The 22,353-nt window shown below is 43.6% G+C and overlaps 1 protein-coding gene across 2 annotated transcripts in view; it reads left to right on the forward strand.

Moving 5' to 3' along the window:
* Positions 1–22,141, forward strand: part of vps54 (VPS54 subunit of GARP complex) — a 34,454-nt gene extending 12,313 nt beyond the window's left edge. The window contains exons 4-23 of one of the 2 annotated variants that reach the window (XM_030054487.1): positions 865–949; positions 1,893–1,927; positions 2,825–2,956; positions 3,240–3,625; positions 5,148–5,274; positions 6,559–6,666; positions 7,802–7,857; positions 8,149–8,245; positions 10,237–10,622; positions 11,253–11,382; positions 12,227–12,408; positions 13,246–13,358; positions 13,957–14,020; positions 14,298–14,403; positions 15,687–15,774; positions 16,638–16,759; positions 16,874–16,954; positions 17,647–17,757; positions 17,924–18,018; positions 19,513–22,141. In XM_030054487.1, coding sequence (XP_029910347.1) covers positions 865–949; positions 1,893–1,927; positions 2,825–2,956; positions 3,240–3,625; positions 5,148–5,274; positions 6,559–6,666; positions 7,802–7,857; positions 8,149–8,245; positions 10,237–10,622; positions 11,253–11,382; positions 12,227–12,408; positions 13,246–13,358; positions 13,957–14,020; positions 14,298–14,403; positions 15,687–15,774; positions 16,638–16,759; positions 16,874–16,954; positions 17,647–17,757; positions 17,924–18,018; positions 19,513–19,618 — 2,610 coding nt within the window. In that variant the 3' untranslated portion in view covers positions 19,619–22,141. The remainder of the gene's footprint in view (positions 1–864; positions 950–1,892; positions 1,928–2,824; positions 2,957–3,239; positions 3,626–5,147; positions 5,275–6,558; positions 6,667–7,801; positions 7,858–8,148; positions 8,246–10,236; positions 10,623–11,252; positions 11,383–12,226; positions 12,409–13,245; positions 13,359–13,956; positions 14,021–14,297; positions 14,404–15,686; positions 15,775–16,637; positions 16,760–16,873; positions 16,955–17,646; positions 17,758–17,923; positions 18,019–19,512) is intronic. The other variant, XM_030054494.1, reaches the window with a different exon arrangement.
* Positions 22,142–22,353: the final 212 nt, after the last annotated feature.

Genomic DNA, 22,353 nt, shown 5'->3' on the forward strand with positions numbered 1-22,353 from the left:
TCAATAATCAGTATTTATTAATGTTAATTATTAATATGAAATGTTATTAATATGAACAAAAATCCAAAGAGGAGGAGGAGCAGAGTGTTGTTCCTGTCATTTTCTGTTTTTTTTGTTTTGCTTGTTTCACCTCCGTCATTGGGTTTAGCGTCAGTGTCGTGTTGATCAGTGTGTCATTTTGTGCTGCATTACTATTGGATGGTTGGTTAGCAGACGTGGGTCGTAGCAGCGGTCACATTTTGAGGTGGTTATCCGAAATGTCAGACAGTCAGAACAGCCGTCTTTGAACCTCCTCTCACATAGTGCAACTTAGGGCTGCCGTTTTGGAGCCACGACCAGAGATTATCACCATGTTTGATGTCACTTTGGTCATCTTGTGTCTGGGACAGCCCCGGATTGCACAGCATATATACCTAGCTTTAGGTCGGTGAAAAGTTTTGAATGTAATTGGACCGTCTTCAGTCAGGAAATCTGCTGTGTTGCTTAACGGCACAGAACAGGAAGAGGGCGCTGTGCTTCCAGAGCAAACCGAGCTAAAGCGTTCACAGTTTCTGGCCAATCATGCAAGGAGTGAAAGGCTGATCGGGAAAAATCACTCCCAACATGTTGAGGGAGGGGGAAACAGGAGTGGAAGCAAAGGGGCTGATGGGAAATGTGGTCTTAATGTGGAGAAACGCTAAAAGTACTGCTGCTGGGAGAGACAGAGGCTGACAGTCATCTCCAGTGTTTATACCAAGTATTCGCCATTAATTTGGCAATAAGGTGTTGATGTTGAAAGTGCTACACACGGCACCTTTAATGTCTTTTTCATTTGTGTGTGTGTGTGTGTGTGTGTGTGTGTGTGTGTGTGTGTTTTATTTTTAGAGAGAAAGGATCCATGAGCGCTGCAAGACGATCTGTCCCAACAAAGATGACGTGGATGCAGTTTCCAGCATCACCACCAACCACGGTATGAATTATTAAACACCTGTGTGTGTGTGTGTGTGTGTGTGTGTGTGTGTGTGTGTGTGTCTCCGGTCCCGACTGTACGGAGGTGGAAACACACATCAACTGCCAGAGGCTTGAAACACACACTTACACTTACACACACACACCCTGCTGCTGTGTGCCACGCTGACAATTATCTGATTTCCTGTTTTTTATTATTTTTTTCAATCCATTTTTTCTCCTTGTTGGGTTCTAATACTGTTGTTGTGTAAGTAAAGGAAAGTAAAATTGAATTGTTTAGCCGATATTACAAAGCGCTGCACAATAATAAGAGCAGATGAAATAAATGTAAAAGTAGAAAAACATCATGACATGAAAACAAACAAAAAAAAAACAGTTGTCGTCATTTGCCATCATTTTATCTTATGTCATTTCTTTTAATACTTTCTTTCCAGCTGATATTTAAATTTGGGTTTATTTTATCATTCTTTAATTGTCATTTGTGCTGCTAAACCAGGTGATTTGCCGTTTTTGCTCCTGAGATACATCATACATCTGTTTCATATTGATTCGACTCCTCATATTTCCTTGGAGAGGCGTCGTCTTCGTCGGTCTCTCTCAGTACCAGATTAAACAGCTAAATGAGGACGACCTTCCCCTCTCACTTCAGATGAGATGTAGAGGTTTTCAGACTGACGCAGTTTTTATTTTGTGCTGTTTTCCAGTGAGGAAAAAAAGCCCAGATGTGCAGATGTGTACTTTGATTTTCAGCTTCAGTCCACACCACTTCATTTTAACTGGCCTGACAAAGTCTTTCAAAGTCTTGCAGACACTCTAAGTCAAATGTGCTCTGTAACTGAGTTAGGATTATTCAATCAGTTTTAGATTTAATCACATTTCCTGCTTGTCTCGGTGTTGTCGGCTGCTTCACTGACTAACACAGAGCCTTTTTCTTTCCCTTCCAGAGAAATCCAGAGCCGAGCTTGAACAAGTCCCAAAGGTAACGCAGTTTCTCTAGTTTTACGTCATGTTCACGTTTCTCTGTGAAACTGGAGTCCGTTGCAGCCAATGATTCTCAACAAATGATTTTGAAAGTTTATCCAACCCCCAGAGCTCCAAGTTTTGTCTTCAAATACCTCCCTCTGTCTGACCAGCGGCCAAAAAGCCCAAAGTCTTAAGTTGATAGATATGAATGCTGAAAGACATTCCTAGCATTTTAATAATCTTAGTGACACTGGAAACACACAATATTTGTTTTTTCTGCTCGATAAATGATTAAAACCATTCAGCGGTTATCAAGTCATATTTATGTATAAAGCCCATTTATAACATCCGGAGCTGACCCAAGTGCTGTACCATAAAAGAAAATATTATTGCCACAAGCATAGACACAAATTTGAAAATAACTAATAAATAGCTGAATGGATAAAGGAACAAAATAGGAAATAAAAAGCAAAGAGTAAAGAGTAAAAAGTGGAAACTAAGACCTTAAGGACACCCAAAGGCCTGTGAAAACATTTAGGTGTGAAGTTTCAGAACCAGATCAGGATCAGATTTAGAAACACTTTATTGATCCCAGAGAGGAAACTGGGTCAGTTTCACTGGCTCAAATGCTCGAGAGAAAACTACCTATAAGCATAAGTGCAATGATAAGAAATAGAGAAGGAAAATGAAAAATATAAAAATGTGCATTATGTAAAAATATATACATTAATCCGACAATAATATTCCAATATACACAGAAATAACTATATATTGTTTAGCCTTAAAAGCGTCAACAGGGGGGAACACTTAAGTGATTAATTGTCTGTTAGTCGACGAATTCTCTAAATCATCTAATTGTTGCAGCTGTAATGTGTTGATTCTAACCTGCGTCATGCTTCCCTCTGACTGGCAGATCTTCATGAAGCCCGACTTTGCCCTGGACGACCCGGCCACCTTCAACACCGTCCTGCCCTGGTCGCACTTCAACAGCGCCGGGGGGAAGAGCAGCAGCGATGTGGCCTCGTCCCGCCTGCTGCAGGAGAAGGTGGAGACCATGCACAACACGACGTGATGCGATGCAACACGTCACATCATGATCATGTCATGACATGACAAAACAAGACACGACACGACCACGTGATGTTCATTCAGGGCGCATACGATTTTTAGAACGGGAAACGAACTAACACCTTGAGTCACTTCCACCTCTGTTTATTACAAACAAAACAGACAGCACACAGGCAGTTATTTACCTGGTAGGTGCAGGTGCACCTGGGTTAGGGTCAGTGTTGTGAAGCTGATCTCTTCCTGTCCCTCCTGTCCTGCAGCTGAGTCACTACCTGGACGTGGTGGAGGTGAGCATCGCGCGGCAGATCTCCCTGCGCTCCGAGGCGTTCTTCCACGCCATGTCGTCGCAGCACGAGCTGCAGGACCGGCTGCAGGAGACGCAGCGCGCCGTGGCCGTGCTGCGGGGCCGGACCGCCGCCATGGACCGGGTCATGTGCCAGGGGCCGCTGAGGGCCCTGCGCACCGCCCTGACCCGCAACAACTGCGTGAAGCTGCACAACAAACTGAAGCTGATGGCGGCGGTTCACCAGACGCAGCCGACCGTCCAGCTGCTGCTGTCCACCTCCGAGTTTGTCGGAGCGCTGGAGCTGATCGCCACCACCAAGGAAGTGCTGCAGCAGGAGCTGCAGGGCATCCACAGCTTCAGGTGAGGGTGTGTGTGTGTGTGTGTGTGTGTGTGTGTGTGTGTGTGTGTGTGTGTGTAAAAAAGACAGTATATGATTGTGTAGAAGTCATCAGTATATGATGTGTCTGAATGAGAAGATTTGTTTGAGAGATTGTGAGCAAGAGTGACACTTTTCCCCAAAACATTATCTTGATCACTATTTTATTCATTTATTTTTTATGCATTGCACCTTTTTATGTTTTTTTAAATCTGTAGTTTTATTGCTGTTTCATCATCACTCCCGTTTATTGTTGTGATATGAAGGACTTGTGTTGTACATTTTAAGTTGATTAGCATTAGTACTGAAGTGATTAATCAGTTAGTTGATTAATGACCTTAATGAGAAAAAATATTCTGTCTGGCATCATTCATTACTGTTGATCATTCATTACTGTTGATCATTCATTACTGTTGTATAAGCTTTCAACCACTGGCTTTGACTCTGTTGCCTTTCGTTGGCTTCAGAAGATTCAGATTTCAGGGCAAAAAGGTGAATGATGTTTCATATAAAATAGTTTTTAAAGAAAGGTGTCCCTCAAGGATCTATATTGGGGCCACTACTGTTCACTCTTTATTTTAACAATCTTCCATCTGTCTTAAATATGCCATGGCCATCTTTATGTCGATGACTGTTATATTGTGTTTAGCTGATTCTGTACCGCAGGCCATGGTGAACCTCCAGTTATCTTTTGCTTTTCTGACGGCTTCCCTCTCTGATCTTACACTGTTATTAAATTAACAAAAAAAACAAAGTGAACGCTCTTTACTTGAGCCAGAAATATTGATAGCGATACACTCTTTATCTCAACTGTGTGTGGCGACACTATTGAGAGTCAGTGAATATAAATACCTCGGAATCTGTCTTGATGAAAAATTGTCATTCAAATGTCATATTGGTAATCTTGTCAGGACGTTGAGACAGACACTTGATTTCTTGTGTTGAAGCAGATCCAGTGTTTTGCAGAAAGAGGAGCACTGAGGCGGTTTGTCTTTCTGTCCTGGATCACACTGATGTGATCTAGGACAGAGAGAAATTACTCATTATGGTTAAATTTAGTACACCGCCTTCTTGTAGTCACTTTAGACGTCCCACCACAAGTGAAGAAGTGTCCGCCTGTTCTCATTTTATGTTGCCAGGTGCTGTTTTGATTGTACGTTTATGTATATATTTGTATAGATACATAGATATATATTTTTATATTGTTTCTCTTCTTCCCTGGCTTTATGTAAGTTGTTTTGCTTTGTGTATATCTCAGCACCATTTAAAATGAGGATCAGTTGATCAGCAGAACAGAAAAAAAAAAATCAATCACCATTTTGGCGCTTGATTAAATGCTTCAGTCATTGATTAAGTAAAAATACCAAACATTTGCTGGCCATAGTTATTTTTTTCTGTTTCACATCCTTATAAAATGCCTTGTGTAAGTCACCCAAGTAGCAGCCCAAGTAAAAGTGACATGTATTGTTGTTGTAAAAGATCTCTCTCCCTCTCTGTGTGTCTCAGACATCTGGGCTCTCAGCTGTGTGAGCTGGAGAAGCTGATCGACAAGATGATGGTGGAGGACTTCAGTATGTACGCCCGCAGCGACCTGAGCCGCAGCCTGAAGGACGAGCCGCAGGTCCTGGAGAAGGTCGGCACCGAAAAACACTCGGATAATCCTCCACTGACCTGTTTCCTCACTGAGATTAGACCAGTACTTATAAAAAAATATCAGATATCAGTCAGTCAGTGTCGACATGATGGAGGCTCTTCCTCACCACAGAAACAGAAAACCTGATGTGATGTATAATTATTTTGGCAGATTTTATTTATTCAAGTCACTCTTCCATAATGGCTTTGTAAATGAATTCTTTATTTAAAAGCAGTGAACTCTTTGAGGAGCTGCTGACTCTAACAGAATCTCTTCAGTCTGGTTTCAGTGGAGAGTTTCTGTGTCCCATGATGCTCTAAATGCTGTTTCAGAGGTTTACACCCCGATGAGAGGAAAACTCAGGGAAACTTTGAATCGTTGTTGATGTTTCACAGGAAAACCTTAAAAGATCATAGCAAACTATCAGCTCTCGGCCTTTAAAAGCTTACAGTGGCAGAGAGGTGTTTCTCAGCCGCAGCAGAAACAACAAAACAGAATTTGTGTGAGAAATGAAATGAAGGAACTTGCTCTGAAGGTCACAGACGTCTGAAATGTGAAACTGTCTTAACAGCTGCCGTGCCCGTCACAGGTTCACAAACCAAACGCCATCACACAGAAGGTGGGACACACACACCTCGCTGCATGTAAAAAAAAAATCATATCTGTCTGACAGAGGAAAACTGAATCAGAAATCAATCACTGATCGCTTCCAGAGCCGGATCAATCAGGAATATGTGGACATAAAACTCATCGAACCTGTCTGGTCCTGAAAGATGAATGATTGTTGTGATTTACACTTTCCTAAACATAAATAATAAATGTAATGATGAGAAAAAAATAAGTGTAGGCCGGGTGGTAAATCAGTATTACTGTTGTCTAAATTAACAATTAAAGCTAATTAAAATCTCACAAAAGAGGATCTGCTCAGGAATATGAATAAATAAATGAATAGAAAGCATGAAAATGAGTTTTATTATTGGAACTATAATTATTACTGTGTCCTTGAATGTAATCCATCTTTTTTTATCACATAGCAGGTGATTTAGCAGATGTTTGCAGATATTAGCACTATTTTTCGCTATTGACATAATTTTTTATAATCATCTTTAATTAATTTTGTCCACTCTGCTTTCATAGTGAAGCTGCTGGTTTGATGTTTTAATTCACATCATGTTAAAGCATACCCTCCTGTCAGGATCACAGATTTGACCTCTGACCTTTTTTAAAACAACACAAATCTGAATTGAATGTAGTAATCGAGTATTTGCGTGTGTGTGTGTGCAGGAGCGTCTGGAGTCGCTGGTGTTCGGCCTGCTGCGGCAGAGGAAGCTGGACTTTCTGGACATTTACAGCGATGAGATGATCGTGGCGGCCAAAGGCATCGTCACTCAGGTGCGACGGGGTTTTGCAGCCGAGACAGGAACTCGTGCTGACTGTAGCAGCTGTAGTAATCATTTTATATTTTTATAGCGCTGTGACGACCTTTTTTTTCCCTGACGATGACGCTGACAAATTGCTCTGGGAAAACAAAAACAAACAAATTTTTTATTACCGCCACAAAAGGAAAATGTTGGAGGTAGACCAATACACAGGCAAATAGACATAAATTTGTCTCCCTTTGCTGATAGATAGGCCTATTGGATATTTTATGTAGCATTTATTATGGTGCAGCTTTGTCAATATCAGTTTGTAGTTAAACAGAGTGTGTGTGTGTGTGTCTGTGAAGCTGCTGTCACATCCGATTGCACAATATCCATCGTGTAAATTTGTAACCGTGGCGATAACACAGTGTGTATGGTGTAACCTCAGGGGAAATTAATATTTTCAAGAGGAAGAAGCTGTTTAGCAACACCAAGGTAGAGAGCGTCTTTCTGACGCAGTAAAACACCGAGTTTGGGGAAGTTTTACACATGATACTCTGACGTCCCGCTCCCGTGAAGGCAGCACGGAGCTGCGAGACAAACTGTCCCGCTGACAGAAAACACCGATTTAAAGATAGTTGTTGCTATGGAAACATTACACTTTCTTGCGTAGTCGAAACTTGCAGGTTTCAGAACGTTGCAGGCCAGATATGTTGACTTTTTTTTTAACCCCTTTTTTCAAGTTTCAATTTGTTTGGCCTGTGATGCACTGAAGCTCCAACGGTCACATCACATGTTGTTGTGTTTATTTATTGGCTTTAATGTTGACATTTTTGAGACACGGTTTATCTTTTGTAATGTTTCAGGTGTGAAGTTAATACGGTGTTAAAATGATGCTCACTTAGTAAAGAGAAATGTTAGTAAAGAGAAAACTCCACACCTTAATGCAAAGCAGGAAAACGGCCAAAACAATAGTGTCCTGTCATTGAGTAAATTCACTCAAATTATTTCAGGTGTTTCTGACTAAAACTTGACTACGACTGCTGTAAAATAAATGACTAAAATCTGACTGAAACAAAAAAAAAAAAAAAAAATTCAAGAAATGACTAAGATTAAACCTAAAACTCAAGCACCTGTCCAAACGAGTGTCCTGTTGCTGTTTGCAGTGTGTGGTGGACAGCGTGTCGCAGATCGAAGAAATTGACACCGAAGTCGTCACTAAGTGAGTAGAAACACGTCTCGAAGCAGCAAACACATGTAAGGAATGTTCAGTTTTACTGTGTAAGCACATTAATGCATAAACCCCGAGCAGAGGATGTGGCGTGTGATGAAGACTCAGATTAACACCAGATGTACAGGGGGGCTCAGAGATTATGAAGTACCTCATCAATAACATGAAGCCCTGGTTAAACTGGAGTGTCCTGCACGTGCATCCTCTGCTACCCAATCTAAAGTGTGTGTGTGTGTGTGTGTGTGTGTGTGTGTGTGTGTGTGTGTGTGTGTTGCCCTGCAGGCTAGCTGACCAGATGCGTCTGATGACGTTCCCTCAGTGGTTCGAGCTGCTGCAGAGCGTCTTCTCCAGTTTCCTTCTGTTCCTGCAGAAGATCAAGGTGAGTGACCCCGTCCGCTTTTACTTTGTGTCTCTATTTGTGCTCGTGTTTTTGTCTTAAACGGTCAAACAGGGTCTGAGCAGACCTGTCGCACTTACTGCATGCTTGTGTGATTATGAATATTTGAACTGACCCTGATCATTTTGCATTATATTTGCATTCTACAGTCGTGTTTCCATCCAAACGTCAGGGGGATTTTAAGCCGGGGTTAGAAACGCCTCCAGAAATAGAAACTAAATCAGCCGTGTTTCTGTCAGTTGGGCTTGAGAAATGTTTTCTTCCTCCTTCTGGCCGTATGGCATCATCCAAATGAGACCAATGCTCACTCACACAAGGAAGTGCATGTGTGTGTGTCTGTGACATAAAAAGGCATGTTAGCCATATGTGAGCTGGAAAAAGACAAATCGTTAATCACAAGCTTTTGTGTGACATCATTTTTCACCTTGTCAGTTAGAATGAGCAAAACTGACTCTCACATTTTAGCTGCAATGAGCCTTTATCAGGGTTTAGAACAGCAGGTGTAAAAGCTTTCCTGGAGCTGGATAGTAGTTGAATTAATTATAATACTACTACTACTAATAATGATAATGATAGTAATCTTTATTTATAGAGCACTTTTCAAAGTCAATGTTACAAAGTGCTTCATAAAGGCAATAAAATAAAATAAATAAAACAAGTCATAAACCCCATCAGGTTTAAAAAAAACAATTTTGTGTATAAAAGACAAAAAAAACACTCAAGTAAAATCAGGAATGACTCCGATTTAGGAAAAAAAAAAAAAAAAAAAAAAAAAAAAAAAAGTATGTTTTAAGACGGGGCTTGAGAGAAATCTCTGACTCGGATTATCAATGTGTGTTATCAGTCTGTTGTGTTATCGGTGTGTATTATCAGTCAGTTGTGTTATCGGTGTGTATTAGTCAGTTGTGTTATCGGTGTGTTGTGTTATCGGTGTGTATTATCAGTCAGTTGTGTTATCGGTGTGTTGTATCAGTTGTGTTATCGGTGTGTATTAGTCAGTTGTGTTATCGGTGTGTTGTATCAGTTGTGTTATCGGTGTGTATTAGTCAGTTGTGTTATCGGTGTGTTGTATCAGTTGTGTTATCGGTGTGTTGTGTTATCGGTGTGTATTATCAGTCTGTTGTGTTATCGGTGTGTATTAGTCAGTTGTGTTATCGGTGTGTTGTGTTATCGGTGTGTATTATCAGTCAGTTGTGTTATCGGTGTGTTGTATCAGTTGTGTTATCGGTGTGTATTAGTCAGTTGTGTTATCGGTGTGTTGTATCAGTTGTGTTATCGGTGTGTATTAGTCAGTTGTGTTATCGGTGTGTTGTATCAGTTGTGTTATCAGTGTGTATTAGTCAGTTGTGTTATCGGTGTGTTGTATCAGTTGTGTTATCGGTGTGTTTTAGTCAGTTGTGTTATCGGTGTGTTGTATCAGTTGTGTTATCAGTCAGTTTTGTTATTGGTGTGTATTAGTCTGTTGTGTTATCGGTGTGTATCAGTCAGTTGTGTTATTGGTGTGTATCAGTCAGTTGTGTTATCGGTGTGCTGTATCTGTTGTGTTATCGGTGTGTTGTATCAGTTGTGTTATCAGTGTGTATTAGTCAGTTGTGTTATCGGTGTGTATCAGTCAGTTGTGTTATCGGTGTGTATCAGTCAGTTGTGTTATCGGTGTGCTGTATCTGTTGTGTTATCGGTGTGTTGTATCAGTTGTGTTATCAGTGTGTATTAGTCAGTTGTGTTATCGGTGTGTGTTAGTCAGTTGTGTTATCGGTGTGTATTATCAGTCAGTTGTGTTATCGGTGTGTATTATCAGTCTGTTGTGTTATCGGTGTGTATTATCAGTCAGTTGTGTTATCAGTGTGTATTAGTCTGTTGTGTTATCGGTGTGTGTTATCAGTGAGTTGTGTTATCGGTGTGTGTTATCAGTGAGTTGTGTTATCGATGTGTTGCTGCTGTGTCTCAGCTCGGCGTCTCGTTTCGTCCTCCAGGCGACTCTGAACGTCATCAGGAACGTGGTTCTGGAGGTGCTTGACTCAAACCAGAAGACCCGCCTCCTGGAGCAGAGCACGGCGGCGGCGGTGTGTTCAGGGGCCCCCGGCCAGGTGGCGGCCCCGAGCCCCGCCCCTCAGCTCCTGCAGGGGGAGGCGGAGCTGGCCTACCTCACCCACGAGGGCCTGTTCATCAGCGACGCGCTGAACGAGGCCCAGCAGCAGCAGCAGGCGGCGTTGGCAGGAGGCGGAGCCACGCAGGATCCCAGCGGCGGCGCGGGGGCATCCAGGCTGCAGGCCGCCGGCAGCGACTCGGCCTCCGGCACCACGGAGTCGTCCTCCAGCCGAGAGCAGGGCTTCCACACAGCAGGGGGCGCCACCATCACGTAAGGCACCAAACCCTTACCTCATTGGTCAGCTCTGTCAGAGCTTGACGTTGTGTGTCAATTTTAGATACAATTTGGTGATCTGGCATAAATGCTGTCTCTTCCTGGTTTTAAAGGCTGCATTACAGTAAAGGGATGCATTTTTCTGAACTTACAAGCCAGTTTGATCCTGTCTAATATCTGTCTCTAGGCGGTTAGGTCATAATATTGGTCATAATATCCAAATGACTAATGATAGCTCATCAAAAATCTCATGTGTAAATACCTCCTAGTACCAGTAGTCATCCCTACAATATTCATATTTGCTCAAAAATATTGTGATTTTGTCCATGTTACCCAGTCCTCAATCTTTTTTTTTTTCCACACCATCGTACTGTTACAAACTTCATTTTCCCTGCAAGCGTGTGTGTGTTTATGGGCCGGGTCCCATTCAAGGGCAAGTAGGAAAAAACATTCATGCATTTTAGGGTTAAGTAGATTTATTTAAGGTTTTTTTGTGTTTATATTTCTAATATTTTTGTTATGTCTTGGAGGGAAACTGTTGCCATGGTGTGGATTTAAACTAAAAAAAAAAGGGGCTTTGTTTTCATTTTGGTATTGATACATACAGTGGGTGTTGCTGTTGTGCAGGTCTGGTGAGGACATGATGCCCACGGAGCTGGAGCTCGGCCGCGTGGCCAACAACATCCAGGAGCTGCTGTGCACCGCCTCCGACGTCAGCCACGACCGCTGCGTCAAGGTGCTGATGGCCAGAGCCAAGGTGAGAGATGGGAGGAACCAGCAAACGTGTCATAACTTATATTGTAATTTTGATAATCAGTTAACCCTCTGAACCCCAAGCAGTTTTTGGGTGTTTTCTGCTCCCCTCACATTTTGGCTCACTGTGGGCTTGTTTTTCACTGCTGCACCTCTATGGAAACAGCACACCTGTGGCTATCACCTGAAGCCATTCAAAAATGTCTTTCATACAGTATGAAAGAGTTATAGTGCCATAAATAATAAAAAAATAAAAAAGGCAAACTGATTTTTTTTTGATAATTTATTTTACAAAAATCGAGAAACATTGCAATAAATGTACAGAACATTTTTTCAGGTGCCCACAAGTGTCACTGATCCAGGAAAAAAAAAAATGTAGGGCTTCACATGATTTATTTCCTGAAATATTAACATTTTTCCAACCTGTATAAACTTAGGCGTTTTTACTGCCTTGCCCCCTTCCATGTTACTACTGCTGCCTTCACACTGAAATTCAGTGAATTTTTGTCACGCGACTGTTGGGCTCACCTGAATCAATCAAGATGTCTCAGATCCGCTGAAGACCGCAGAATTTTCTGTTTTTTGAATGATCTGGATTGAGTAAACGACTATTTTTTGGCGAATTGTTGAATGAAGCATGTATAATAAAATGATTCGAATGAAAAATCACTTTTTTAGGCTTAGTTTCGTCCTTTTTTCTACTGCTAAACGGAAGTCAAAATACATGTCTTTCTATCCCGCCGGCGGGTTTGGGGTTCAGGGGGTTAATCGTCATTCATGGGGTGAAAATGTTGGTTTACTAATCATTTCAGCTCTGCTTAGCTGTGTGGTTTCCTTCCTCCCTGCAGGACGGCTCTCTGGAGCGTCTCAGCTCGGCGGAGTTCGTGTGTCTGTCCCAGGCGGTGGAGGGTTTCGTCCGGGACACCGAGGAGCTGTGCTGCAGGCGCAGCGTCTCCCTGAGGGGGGCGCTGCAGAGCCAGGCCAACCGCTTCGTCCACCGCTTCCATGAGGAGCGCAAGACCAAGCTCAGGTAGCCACCAGCGAACACAAACAGGAGGGAAGAGGAGAGAGAGAGAGAGAGAGAGACTGTCAGTGTGTTTATGTCTGTGGTCCTGCAGCACCACATCAACTTCAGCTCAGACGCACCAGCTGGAATTTTTTTTAATGCAAATCACAACTTGAAACACCTCTGCAAGGTGTGAAGTCTTGTGTGAAGTAACTGTTTGGATGGAGCGCTGACAGATGGAGAGTTTGGGAGCAGTTTACTTTGGCAGCATGAAACTGAGCCAATCCAGCAGTTAAATAAATCCCCTTGCACGACCTTGTTGATAAGGAAAGTTAGCCTGTTAGCTGTTAGCCTGGTTAGATTAACAGTTACACCACCTGATGTCACTGTTGTCTGTTTTACATCAGATACACTCATGTCTGCTTGCACTGAGTGTGTGAGGAAAAACTATAAATGAGTCCTCATACTTTGTCCTTGATAATGTGCCAGTGTGTTGACGTCTGCAGTAAATTAGGTGTATCTTTTTTTCTCATTGTGTCAGTTTGATGTCAGCAACATGGAAATACTTGCAGTCCAATGAAGGAAAGACACATCCACTGCATCTAAAACTAATATAAGGAGTATTTTTTTGGAACATATGACATTTTCTGAGCACATCATGGCAGAGTGAAGATTGATTGACAGTGTGAGTTTGTGTGTTACATGGGAGAAAAGCTCATAAGGAGCGATCAGAAAACTGCAGTCCCAGCTTTAGTTTGAATGTGTGGAGTTTGTGTGTCCCGTGGAAACACCGGCAGCATCCTGACTGTGTTGTTGGTGTGTTGTTGTTGTTTTTATTGTGTTGTTGTCGTGTCCCTGCAGCCTCCTGCTGGACAACGAGCGCTGGAAGCAGGCCGAGGTTCCCGCTGAGTTCCAGGATCTGGTCAACTCCATCGCTGACGGCAGGATAACACTACCAGAGCGCAAAACCCCAGGTACCCTGAACGCACCATACCTACACACACTTTGACAGTGCCAAACCCCAGGTACCCTGAACGCAGCACCCTTCCATGTACAACTAATACTACCAGAGCGCAAAACCCCAGGTACCCTGAACGCAACACCCTGCCATATACAACTAACACTACCAGAGCACAAGGCCACAGGTTCCCTAAACGCACCATCCCTACACATACGTTTAACTCCACCACAGTGCCAAACCCCAGGTACCCTGAACGCAGCATCACTCCACCTTGTAGCTCCTCAGCATCACTGAAGCTGCTCGGGTGTGATGTATTTTAGATCTTGACTACATTTTGGATCATGCTGCTGCTTAAATTTGCATATTCATGAGGAAATACTGATTTCCTCGAAACAACCGCAACTTCTTTTGTCTTTAAAATATAGAGCACATATCAATACTGCTGCTCTGTAAAGTGAAGACTCGTGGAAATACTTAATATTATAAATGTTTAGTGATGTTTGATGTGTCAGTAAATAAAATCATCTCAGCTCAGAAACAAACAAAACAACATTACAGCTCCTGACCTGCCAGAGGAAACATTTTTTTACTTGAGCTGGTTTTGTCTGCAGGTCCAGACGACAGGAAGCCCAGTGAGTTTCTGCTTGTGGACGGACAGAAATACGCCGTTGTAGGGTGAGTGTGTGCACGGAGTCTAATTTAACCGTTATTCAAGGAATTTAGTGGACATGCAAACCAGTTTATCTCTGGGAATAATAACCAGGGTTCCTGCGAAGGTCTGGAAAGTCTGGAAATGGAAAATTTGCCTGCACCGTCCCGACATACAACACCAAATCCAAAGACATGAAAGTCTGAAGAAATAAATACTTTATCTCGAAATTGACCTGAACAAAAGCTCTAAACGTGAACTGTCCTCCTCGCTGTGGCTCTGACAGTCTTCTCTTGTCTTCAGGACGGTTCTGCTGCTGATCCGGATCTTTCTGGAGTACTGTCAGTGTGTGAACGACATCCCGTCCATCACCACCGACATGCTGACCCGCCTGTCCGACCTGCTCAAGGTCAGAGCTGCAGCCTGCGCCTCAAACGGGCCCACAGCACGACGACGGAAAACATTACAGAATCAGTTTCAGGGTGCTTTCAGACCTGTCCCGTTTGGAGCAGTTGTTCCGAAACATGGAGCGTTTCCCCCTAAAGATCGGTTCGTTTGGACATACGTGAACACAGCAATCGCGCTCGGATGCGGGACAAAACAAGCGGGCCGAGATCGCCTAGAAGAGGTGGTCTCAGCTCGCTTCCATTTGAACCCTGGAGCGGTTCGTTTGCAGTGAGAACATAATCGACACAGCAACCAACACAACTTATTCATAAGGTTCAACCAGTGCCAGAGCCCATCTTCGTCGGCGATTCCTTGTCGCGGCACGTCTTCTTCTCAGTAGATGCAGTATGATATTATTTTCCCTGCGTAATCTTGATTCCGGGTAGAACGGGATGTTTTCCTCGGTTACAGAACACCAGTACATTAACCACAGAAACACAGAGAAACAAACTAGCCACACGCTGAAGATGCTCCATGGTTTTTGTTTTTCCGGGGTAAGAACGGAAGAGGAAACTTCTTCTTTCGGGGTAATTTCTGACCAATGAGAGAACAGCTGGTTCGCGCATGGCATTTGTTTACAGCTTTGAACCGCTACAGACGGTCGCCCTGTGAACACAAACGCCCCAAACGAAAAACGAAACAACTGTATCGATTTAGCCCCTGAATCCGAACAAAGCAAACGGGCCACAGGTCTGAAAGCACCCTCAGTCTGGTGATGCATCGTGTGTGTGTGTGTGTGTGTGAGGTTGGAGAGCCACTGACTCCCAGCCCATCGTTTGATTGATTGATTGATTGATTATACTTTATTGTCTGCCAGGGTTTCTACTTTTAGTGCATCAGCAGCAGCTTCATTTGTAACAGCAGATATCAACAAAGAAGTTAGGACAAGGAACAGAAAAAGCATCCATTTCCATCAGGTCACAGTCAGTGCAGATATCGAGGCTCTCCAGCAGACGGTCGCTCTGGGTTTGGGCTCCTCATTTGACCTGAGGAGTGTTTAAGAAACGTCGTCTTGGATGGAGGTGGCAGCAGAGTGTGTTACAGCCCATCTGCTGACATGATGAGTCAGGAAGCACAAAGTCAATTGATTATAGCTTCAGTAATCAGTGTTTTAGTGATTTATCCAGTAAAGCTGTCAGCCACTGTCACTGAGATGCTGAGAGTGTCTTCCTTTTCTGCTTTCATATCATGAAGACATTCTTTTTTTTTTGGCTTAACTCCAGTTTGTCATCCTCTCTCCTGCAGCACTTCAACTCTCGGAGCTGCCAGCTCGTCCTGGGAGCCGGAGCGCTGCAGGTCGTCGGCCTCAAGACCATCACCACCAAAAACCTGGGTAACTCGTCTGTCTGCACGCGGCGCACCACAGACAGTCTCTGTGCTCGGGTTTACATTAAAGCTGCATCAGGCAGCAGCTCGTCCGCTCGCTGCTTGAATTTGCACATTTCACAAGTTCACATGAGGTCAGCTTGTGGTGTTTGGACGCTGTTTTCTGTCAGTACCACAGCTGGGATGGAGACAAACTCCCACCCAGCTCGGCGGGTCATCCTGCTTCAGTCATGATACACACAGCCTGTGTTAGGTTTTGCTGGCAGCATGTGTGTATTGTTACGTTAATATGCAGCCTAGTGCTGCTTTAAAGATGCTCACCTGACAGATTAGAGTTGTTTTGTTTTTTTTAGCAGGAAATTTGCATCTCGCTGTGTGGATGTAAATGTTTTCTTAGTATTTTTAGCATTTCTCATTGAAACCAAAGGGCCCAGCTGGCTGCTCAGCACATTGGTAGGATGAAATTACAAAACCACAACAGGAGCCGGGCAATAATTCAGTGATTACATTTATTTAGATTCGTAACAATTTTCTTATCGTCAATCAACAGTCTCATATGGTAAAATAGTTTTTGAACACAGTCCTGTTGTTATAAATCAGTTACTGTTCTAATTAAAATCTCGTGAAATGACAGCTGAAATCATTTTATTTGAAAGTTCCAGCTAAATTTGATTTCTTTTCCTGACGTGATGTTGCATAGCAACTACAGCTGATCCAGTTTTCACCTCAGATCAATAAAGTATTTCTGATTCTGACTGTCAGTTTGTACAAATTTCCCATTAATGTGAGATTAATTTTCACTAGTTGGTGACTTACCTTTCTCTCGCTCTCTCTTTCTCTCTCTCTGTGTGTGTGTGTGTGTGTGTGCAGCGCTGGCGTCCCGCTGCCTCCAGCTGGTGGTTCACTACATTCCTGTGATCAGAGCTCACTTTGAGACCAAACTGCAGCCCAAGCAGTACAGCGTCCTGCGCCACTTCGACCACATCACCAAGGCGAGGCGACACACACGAGCACACACACTTCACACATCACCTGGCCTGAAACTGACCACCTGCACTCTGACGGCATCTCACTGATTTTTTTGATTTGTGTGTGTGTGTTTGCAGGATTACAACGATCACATAGCAGAGATCTCAGCTAAGCTGGTGGCCATCATGGACAGTCTGTTTGAGAAGGCTTTATCCAAGGTACAGTCGCGTTTCTGCTTTTAACACCAAACCTGTTTGGAGCCATTTAGCACGTTCTGTCCTTTTAGTTCACTTTATTTTGCCCAAATAACCCGAAAAGATCTCAGTCGTCTCATTAGCAGTGAGAACATCCCAAACAACTGCAGGAAACAACTCAGAACGTACCATTTTAAGTTTGTCGTTGGCTGTGAAAGGAACTCCATCCTTTTGGGCAAAATCCCCACCTCTGCACATCCAGTGGTTCAGTTTCTATGGGTAGCATTTTTGGTTAGCTTAGCATAAATACTTGAAGTCTATGGGAGTTGTTAGCCTGGATTTGTTGAAGTGGAAAAAAAACCCTTAAAGCAACTCTAGGCTGGTTTCCACAGTGGATCATGTGGACTGGACATACAACAACAACTTGTCTCAGTCTGTGGCAGTCAGAAAAAGGGGATTTTGCCCAAAAAGTTGGACTATTCCTTTAAACGGTTGTTCTGTACAGTTTTATGATGCAAAGAGACAGTTTTGACCTCCGTTAAGCCCCTGAACTAACAGGAAAGAATAGAAAAGACAATTTAATCTTTTAAAAGTTTGCATTCCAAGTGCAGCTCCACGGCCCAAACCCGATCAGGCTCGGGGGGGTTTGACTCCTTCAGGACGCACGCGGCGACAGTAGAGCGATGCACTCTGGGTAAAAATCTGTGTTGTTGCAGCAGTACGAGGTGAAGGCCCCGATGCCCTCCGCCTGCTTCCGGAACGTCTGCAAGCAGATGTCCAAAATGCACGAGGCCATCTACGAGCTGCTGCCCGAGGAGCAGACGCAGGTGAGCTCACACGTCCACATGAGCAGACTCAGGTGAGGTCACACGTCCACATGAGCAGACTCAGGTGAGGTCACACGACCACATGAGCAGACGCAGGTGAGGTCACATGACCATCAGAGGCTCGGGGAGAGGAGGGCGCTCTCTGATCGGTCTGTTCCCTGTGCAGATGCTGTTTCTGAGGATCAACGCCAGCTTCAAGATGCACCTTAAGAGGCAACTCGCCCGGCTGGGAGTGGTCAACGACGGGGGACCGCAGCACGGGTACATGCTAACACACACACACACACACACACACACACACACACACACACACACACACCACTGATTCTTGGGAATTTGGATAAAACAGGTTTTAATTTTGAAAAAAAAAAAGTGCGTTAAATTACAAAATCTGAAGGTTTATCATTATAGGCCAAGGTCTTGGCTGTTCAGCAATGTACCGGTGCAACCTCCTCATTTTGCATTTTTTTCATAAAATAGGCGTTTTCCCGGTTATTAGGCTACTTTGTTTTTGTCAGCACCGTCACCGTAATGTTTTTTTTTTTAATTTGAAAAACATATTTTTGTATTAAAGAGACTATTTCTTTAATAACTCAACAGCACCAAAGAGACATATTGTAAGCATATTCATTTAAAACCAATATAACTGCCTCTGACGGTGGTGACACTAATCTGACGGTGGTGACAGTGGCCTCATTAAAACATACATTTCCAAAATTTATACCACTCAAGTCAATGGCTTCTTGCTTAACAACTTTATTTAACTATTTGGTACAAAAAATAAGAATCCTGAGCTCTGTTATAAGCATTTTTCGGACTTCAGTCATCACCGTCAGACAGAAAACCTGACGGTGGTGACGTCTGACGGTGGTGACAAAAACCTGCTCTTTCACATGATAAGCATGAGTTGTTCACATTAGCCAGCTTGTTTCCCCCCTGTTGCTACCTGCATCAGACCTCTTCTTAAAAAGTATACATTGATTCCATAATCTAATCTTTTTTATACAGAAGTGACGGTGTTGACATGTTATGGTTGTGACAGTAGAAGTGTCCCAAAATATGAAGAGATTTAAGAGAAAATAGCAAACTTCCAGGAGCCTGAGTGGTCTTGAAGCATGCAGTAGAGCTGAAGATTTGAAAAGGGCTCCTCAGGAATGTAACTGACCTTGTAGTTTTTTTATTATTATTTTTTAAATAAATATCTGACGGTGGTGACGAATATCTGGGACACATTTTGAGCAACCACAAAATAATAGTAAATATTGTTCAAAACCCATCGTTTGTAGTTTTTAATACATATTATGATGTACTCTTTCATGTGGTAAAGATATTATTCAATGAAATTATTACTTTTTGTTGTTTTAATCAAGTTGAAATGATTATCTCCTATCCGAGGACAACTGGTTTTGTAGGCCATGGGCCAACATATAATCATTAAATTAATACAAATTAAAAATAAACCTATAAAAGACCCTTACAAATGTGCAAAGGACCCCCTGATTATGCCCTTGATTCTTTTATTCATTAAAATGTTGTAAATTTCCAGCAGAAATAGCATTTTTCTTAGTGGGACGTGATTTATCCAAATTCTCAAGAATCAGTGGACTAATGTGTTGGGCCACACCTCAACAATAAATGCAGAAATAAGAAATGAGGCTTGTGAATTTTGTTGAGGGAAACTGAAACCTTTGAGGCCCAGGAGTCAGTGGGCCGGCTTTTATTTTGAAAGAGCTGACTGTGTGCGTGTGGCTGCAGGCTGGTGGTGGTGGACGTGGCCTTCTACACGGAGAACGTCCAGGCGCTGAGGAGCCTGGAGCGGCTCGACCTCAACATGGCCGAGATCTGGGAGCAGAAGAGGTGATGGAGGAGGAGGAGGAGGCGACGCTCCGCCCGCCCCGCCCCGCCCCGCGCCGTCAGAAGGAGGAGCGCTCAGCCCCGCCACGGTGGACCAAGCTCTGGCCCGACGGCAGAGGACACCGGCCGGGACGGAGGAGGCCGGAGAGGGACCAAAAATAAAAAAAAAACAAAACAAAAAACAAAAACCCGGACATGAGCGGCGAGCCGGGGCGTCCCGAGCAGCTCCACCTGCAGGACGTTAGCAGAATCACAGAGCCTCCTGACAAACTGTCACCTCATCTCACTGTGTGCAATTCTACAGAAGTGATCTATGGATTCAATAAATAGTAAATTATTAGCGACGGTTTTTAGAGGGAGCCGAGGTCGTAGGTCGTGTTAAAGAAATGGAGGGTAATTTATTTTTCTGTCGTCTTCAGACTGTTGTGCACCGCGGCGTGTTCGCAGGACGCCGCACACAAGAAGCTAAAAGGGATTTTATAAAATCTCACGGGGCGCGGGGTGAGGAATGATCACACCAACATATTCTGTTATGCTAAATGATTTTTTTCAGCGAACCTCTGCAGGTGATGAGAGATGATTTGCAGCTTTTGCCACCGTGTGTCCTCATCTCTGATCAGCCGGGTTCCTGCACCTCCTCTCTGCTTTTCAGCTCCACAAACCCCAAACCTCAAACCTCAAACCTCAAACCTCGAGCGCACCTGGCTGCTTCCACTGGCAGCAGCTGGGACACTTTAAAGGGATATTTCACCCATAATGGATGGCGTTTATATCAGATACTGACCGTGTGCTGCTTCCACTCCCTGATGAGGAAAAGTTGTGTCTTCATGGTGAACTCATTTATCATAAAACACCAGCCATCTTTATCCAGTGGTAAAAAGCTGACAACTCCATAATTTAATCTCCATAATTGAACGGATCAACAGCAAAAAGCTCACACACGGGATAATCCAAATCTCCAGGATCCAGTTTTATGATCAGAGCATGTTTATGCAAAAAGGTGTATGTAGGAAGAACCGATGCTGCGTTCAGGTGTCACACAGAACTTGGGTTCACAGAGTTACTCGGACCTCTGAAAGCTCTGATGTCTCATCATCATGGCTGCTCACATCGTGCACAGTCAGAAAACATTCACTTTTATACTTTTTAACTGCGTTTTAAGTAGATTTTCAGCCCCGCCTGTCTTCAGACAGAGTGCTGACAGCAAAACACCGACTGTGGTGGCGCCCGTGGTTTTCTGACTCGGTGTGGCTCAGACACACTCAGGTTGTAAATGATTTCAGTCCGACTTAAATCAAACAGCAGCATAAACATGCAGCCGGAGCCTGGAGACCTGGATGATGCAGCATGACGTGTGTGAGCTTTGTAAACTGAACTTCTGTACTTTTGGTTTTAGTTTTGCACAATTTAAAATATAAGAGAGCGAATAACATCCAGTGCAGGGAGAGGCAGCTGGCTCACCTGAAGCCTCCACCTCACTAAAGTTAAAAAAAATCACAGCAGAACACAGAATTGTCAAACATACTTAACACGACTAGACTTAAACTTTTGACAGAGTTTTGCTCAAAGTGTGGAGCCTCTTTTTCTCTTTTTGAATCAGAGATGACCAGAGGAGTGAGACATTTCTTCATCGGCGACTGAAGGCAGCACACGTTCAGTTCTTGATATAAATATGGTACTAAATGGCTATAATATCCATTTAAAGTTTTCTTCACGACAGATATCACAATACTTGGGCTATCACACGGCCACAACAAAAAAGCAAAGTCGTGTCTACTGGGACAGAACTCGGTTTTCCAGGCTTCTTCTGCAGTTTCCAAACTATCCAAGACCTGGAAAAAAAAAACATGAGTTTAGTTTCCAGAGCTGCTCCTGCGGTGCAGAGCTGTGCAGGAACTCGCTGAGACGGATCCGGACGTGGACGAGCCGCTCAAGGGTTCAGGTCCTAAAAGCTACAGATCCATTTTTCTTTGGGGCGAAAATTTCCCCCAAAATTCCAGAGTTGTAAAATTTACAGCATCCAGACTGTGAAAACATGACGTCTGTCCGTCGAGCACAAATTGTCGTTTTGGACCTGAACTCTTCAGCCGCTCCGGAAACACCTGAACCCTCGACTCTTTGATCACACACATGAACTTTCCTCAGCTGTGCACAAACACTGTTAGCGAGCGAGCGGACGGGACGGGGCGGGGCGGCAGGTCGGCCTGGACGCCTGCAGGGGCCGGGAGGAGGGGGACGGGGAGGAGGGTGGGGGGTTTGGGTGCATGACGACTGGCTGGACTGACTTTGACTCACGGAGCTTCTCCCTACTGTATTTTTAATATGCATGAGCCTGAGATTTCTGTCTTTTCTGAGGCTGGAAACACGGAGCAGAGCGGAACATCTGCCGGCTGTTTGAACACGGACAAAAAAAAAAAAAAAAATCATTTTTCACGTGTTTCTGCCTTTTTATGAACAGTCGCCTCAGAGTCCAGAGTTAAAGCTGCATTGGACAAGATTTTCATTTTAAACCTGAAACTTCCCTTAAACACTAAGAACAAGCCCTTCACTGTGTGTTCACGCCATAACGGTTTTATTTTGAAGTCCCGGGAGGGCAAACTGTGGAGTTTTACCCTCCGATAAGCTCTACCTGTGGGATTTTTTTTTTGTAGCTCTGGGTTTTCCCACTTGAACTGTGGTGGATGGAAACACTAAAGAGAATCCACTAATGTCCAAGATCAGATAAAAGCTTCCAAACTGTAG

This window comes from Myripristis murdjan, chromosome 1, assembly GCF_902150065.1.
Source record: "Myripristis murdjan chromosome 1, fMyrMur1.1, whole genome shotgun sequence".
In the NCBI taxonomy this organism is placed as follows: Eukaryota; Metazoa; Chordata; class Actinopteri; order Holocentriformes; family Holocentridae; genus Myripristis; species Myripristis murdjan.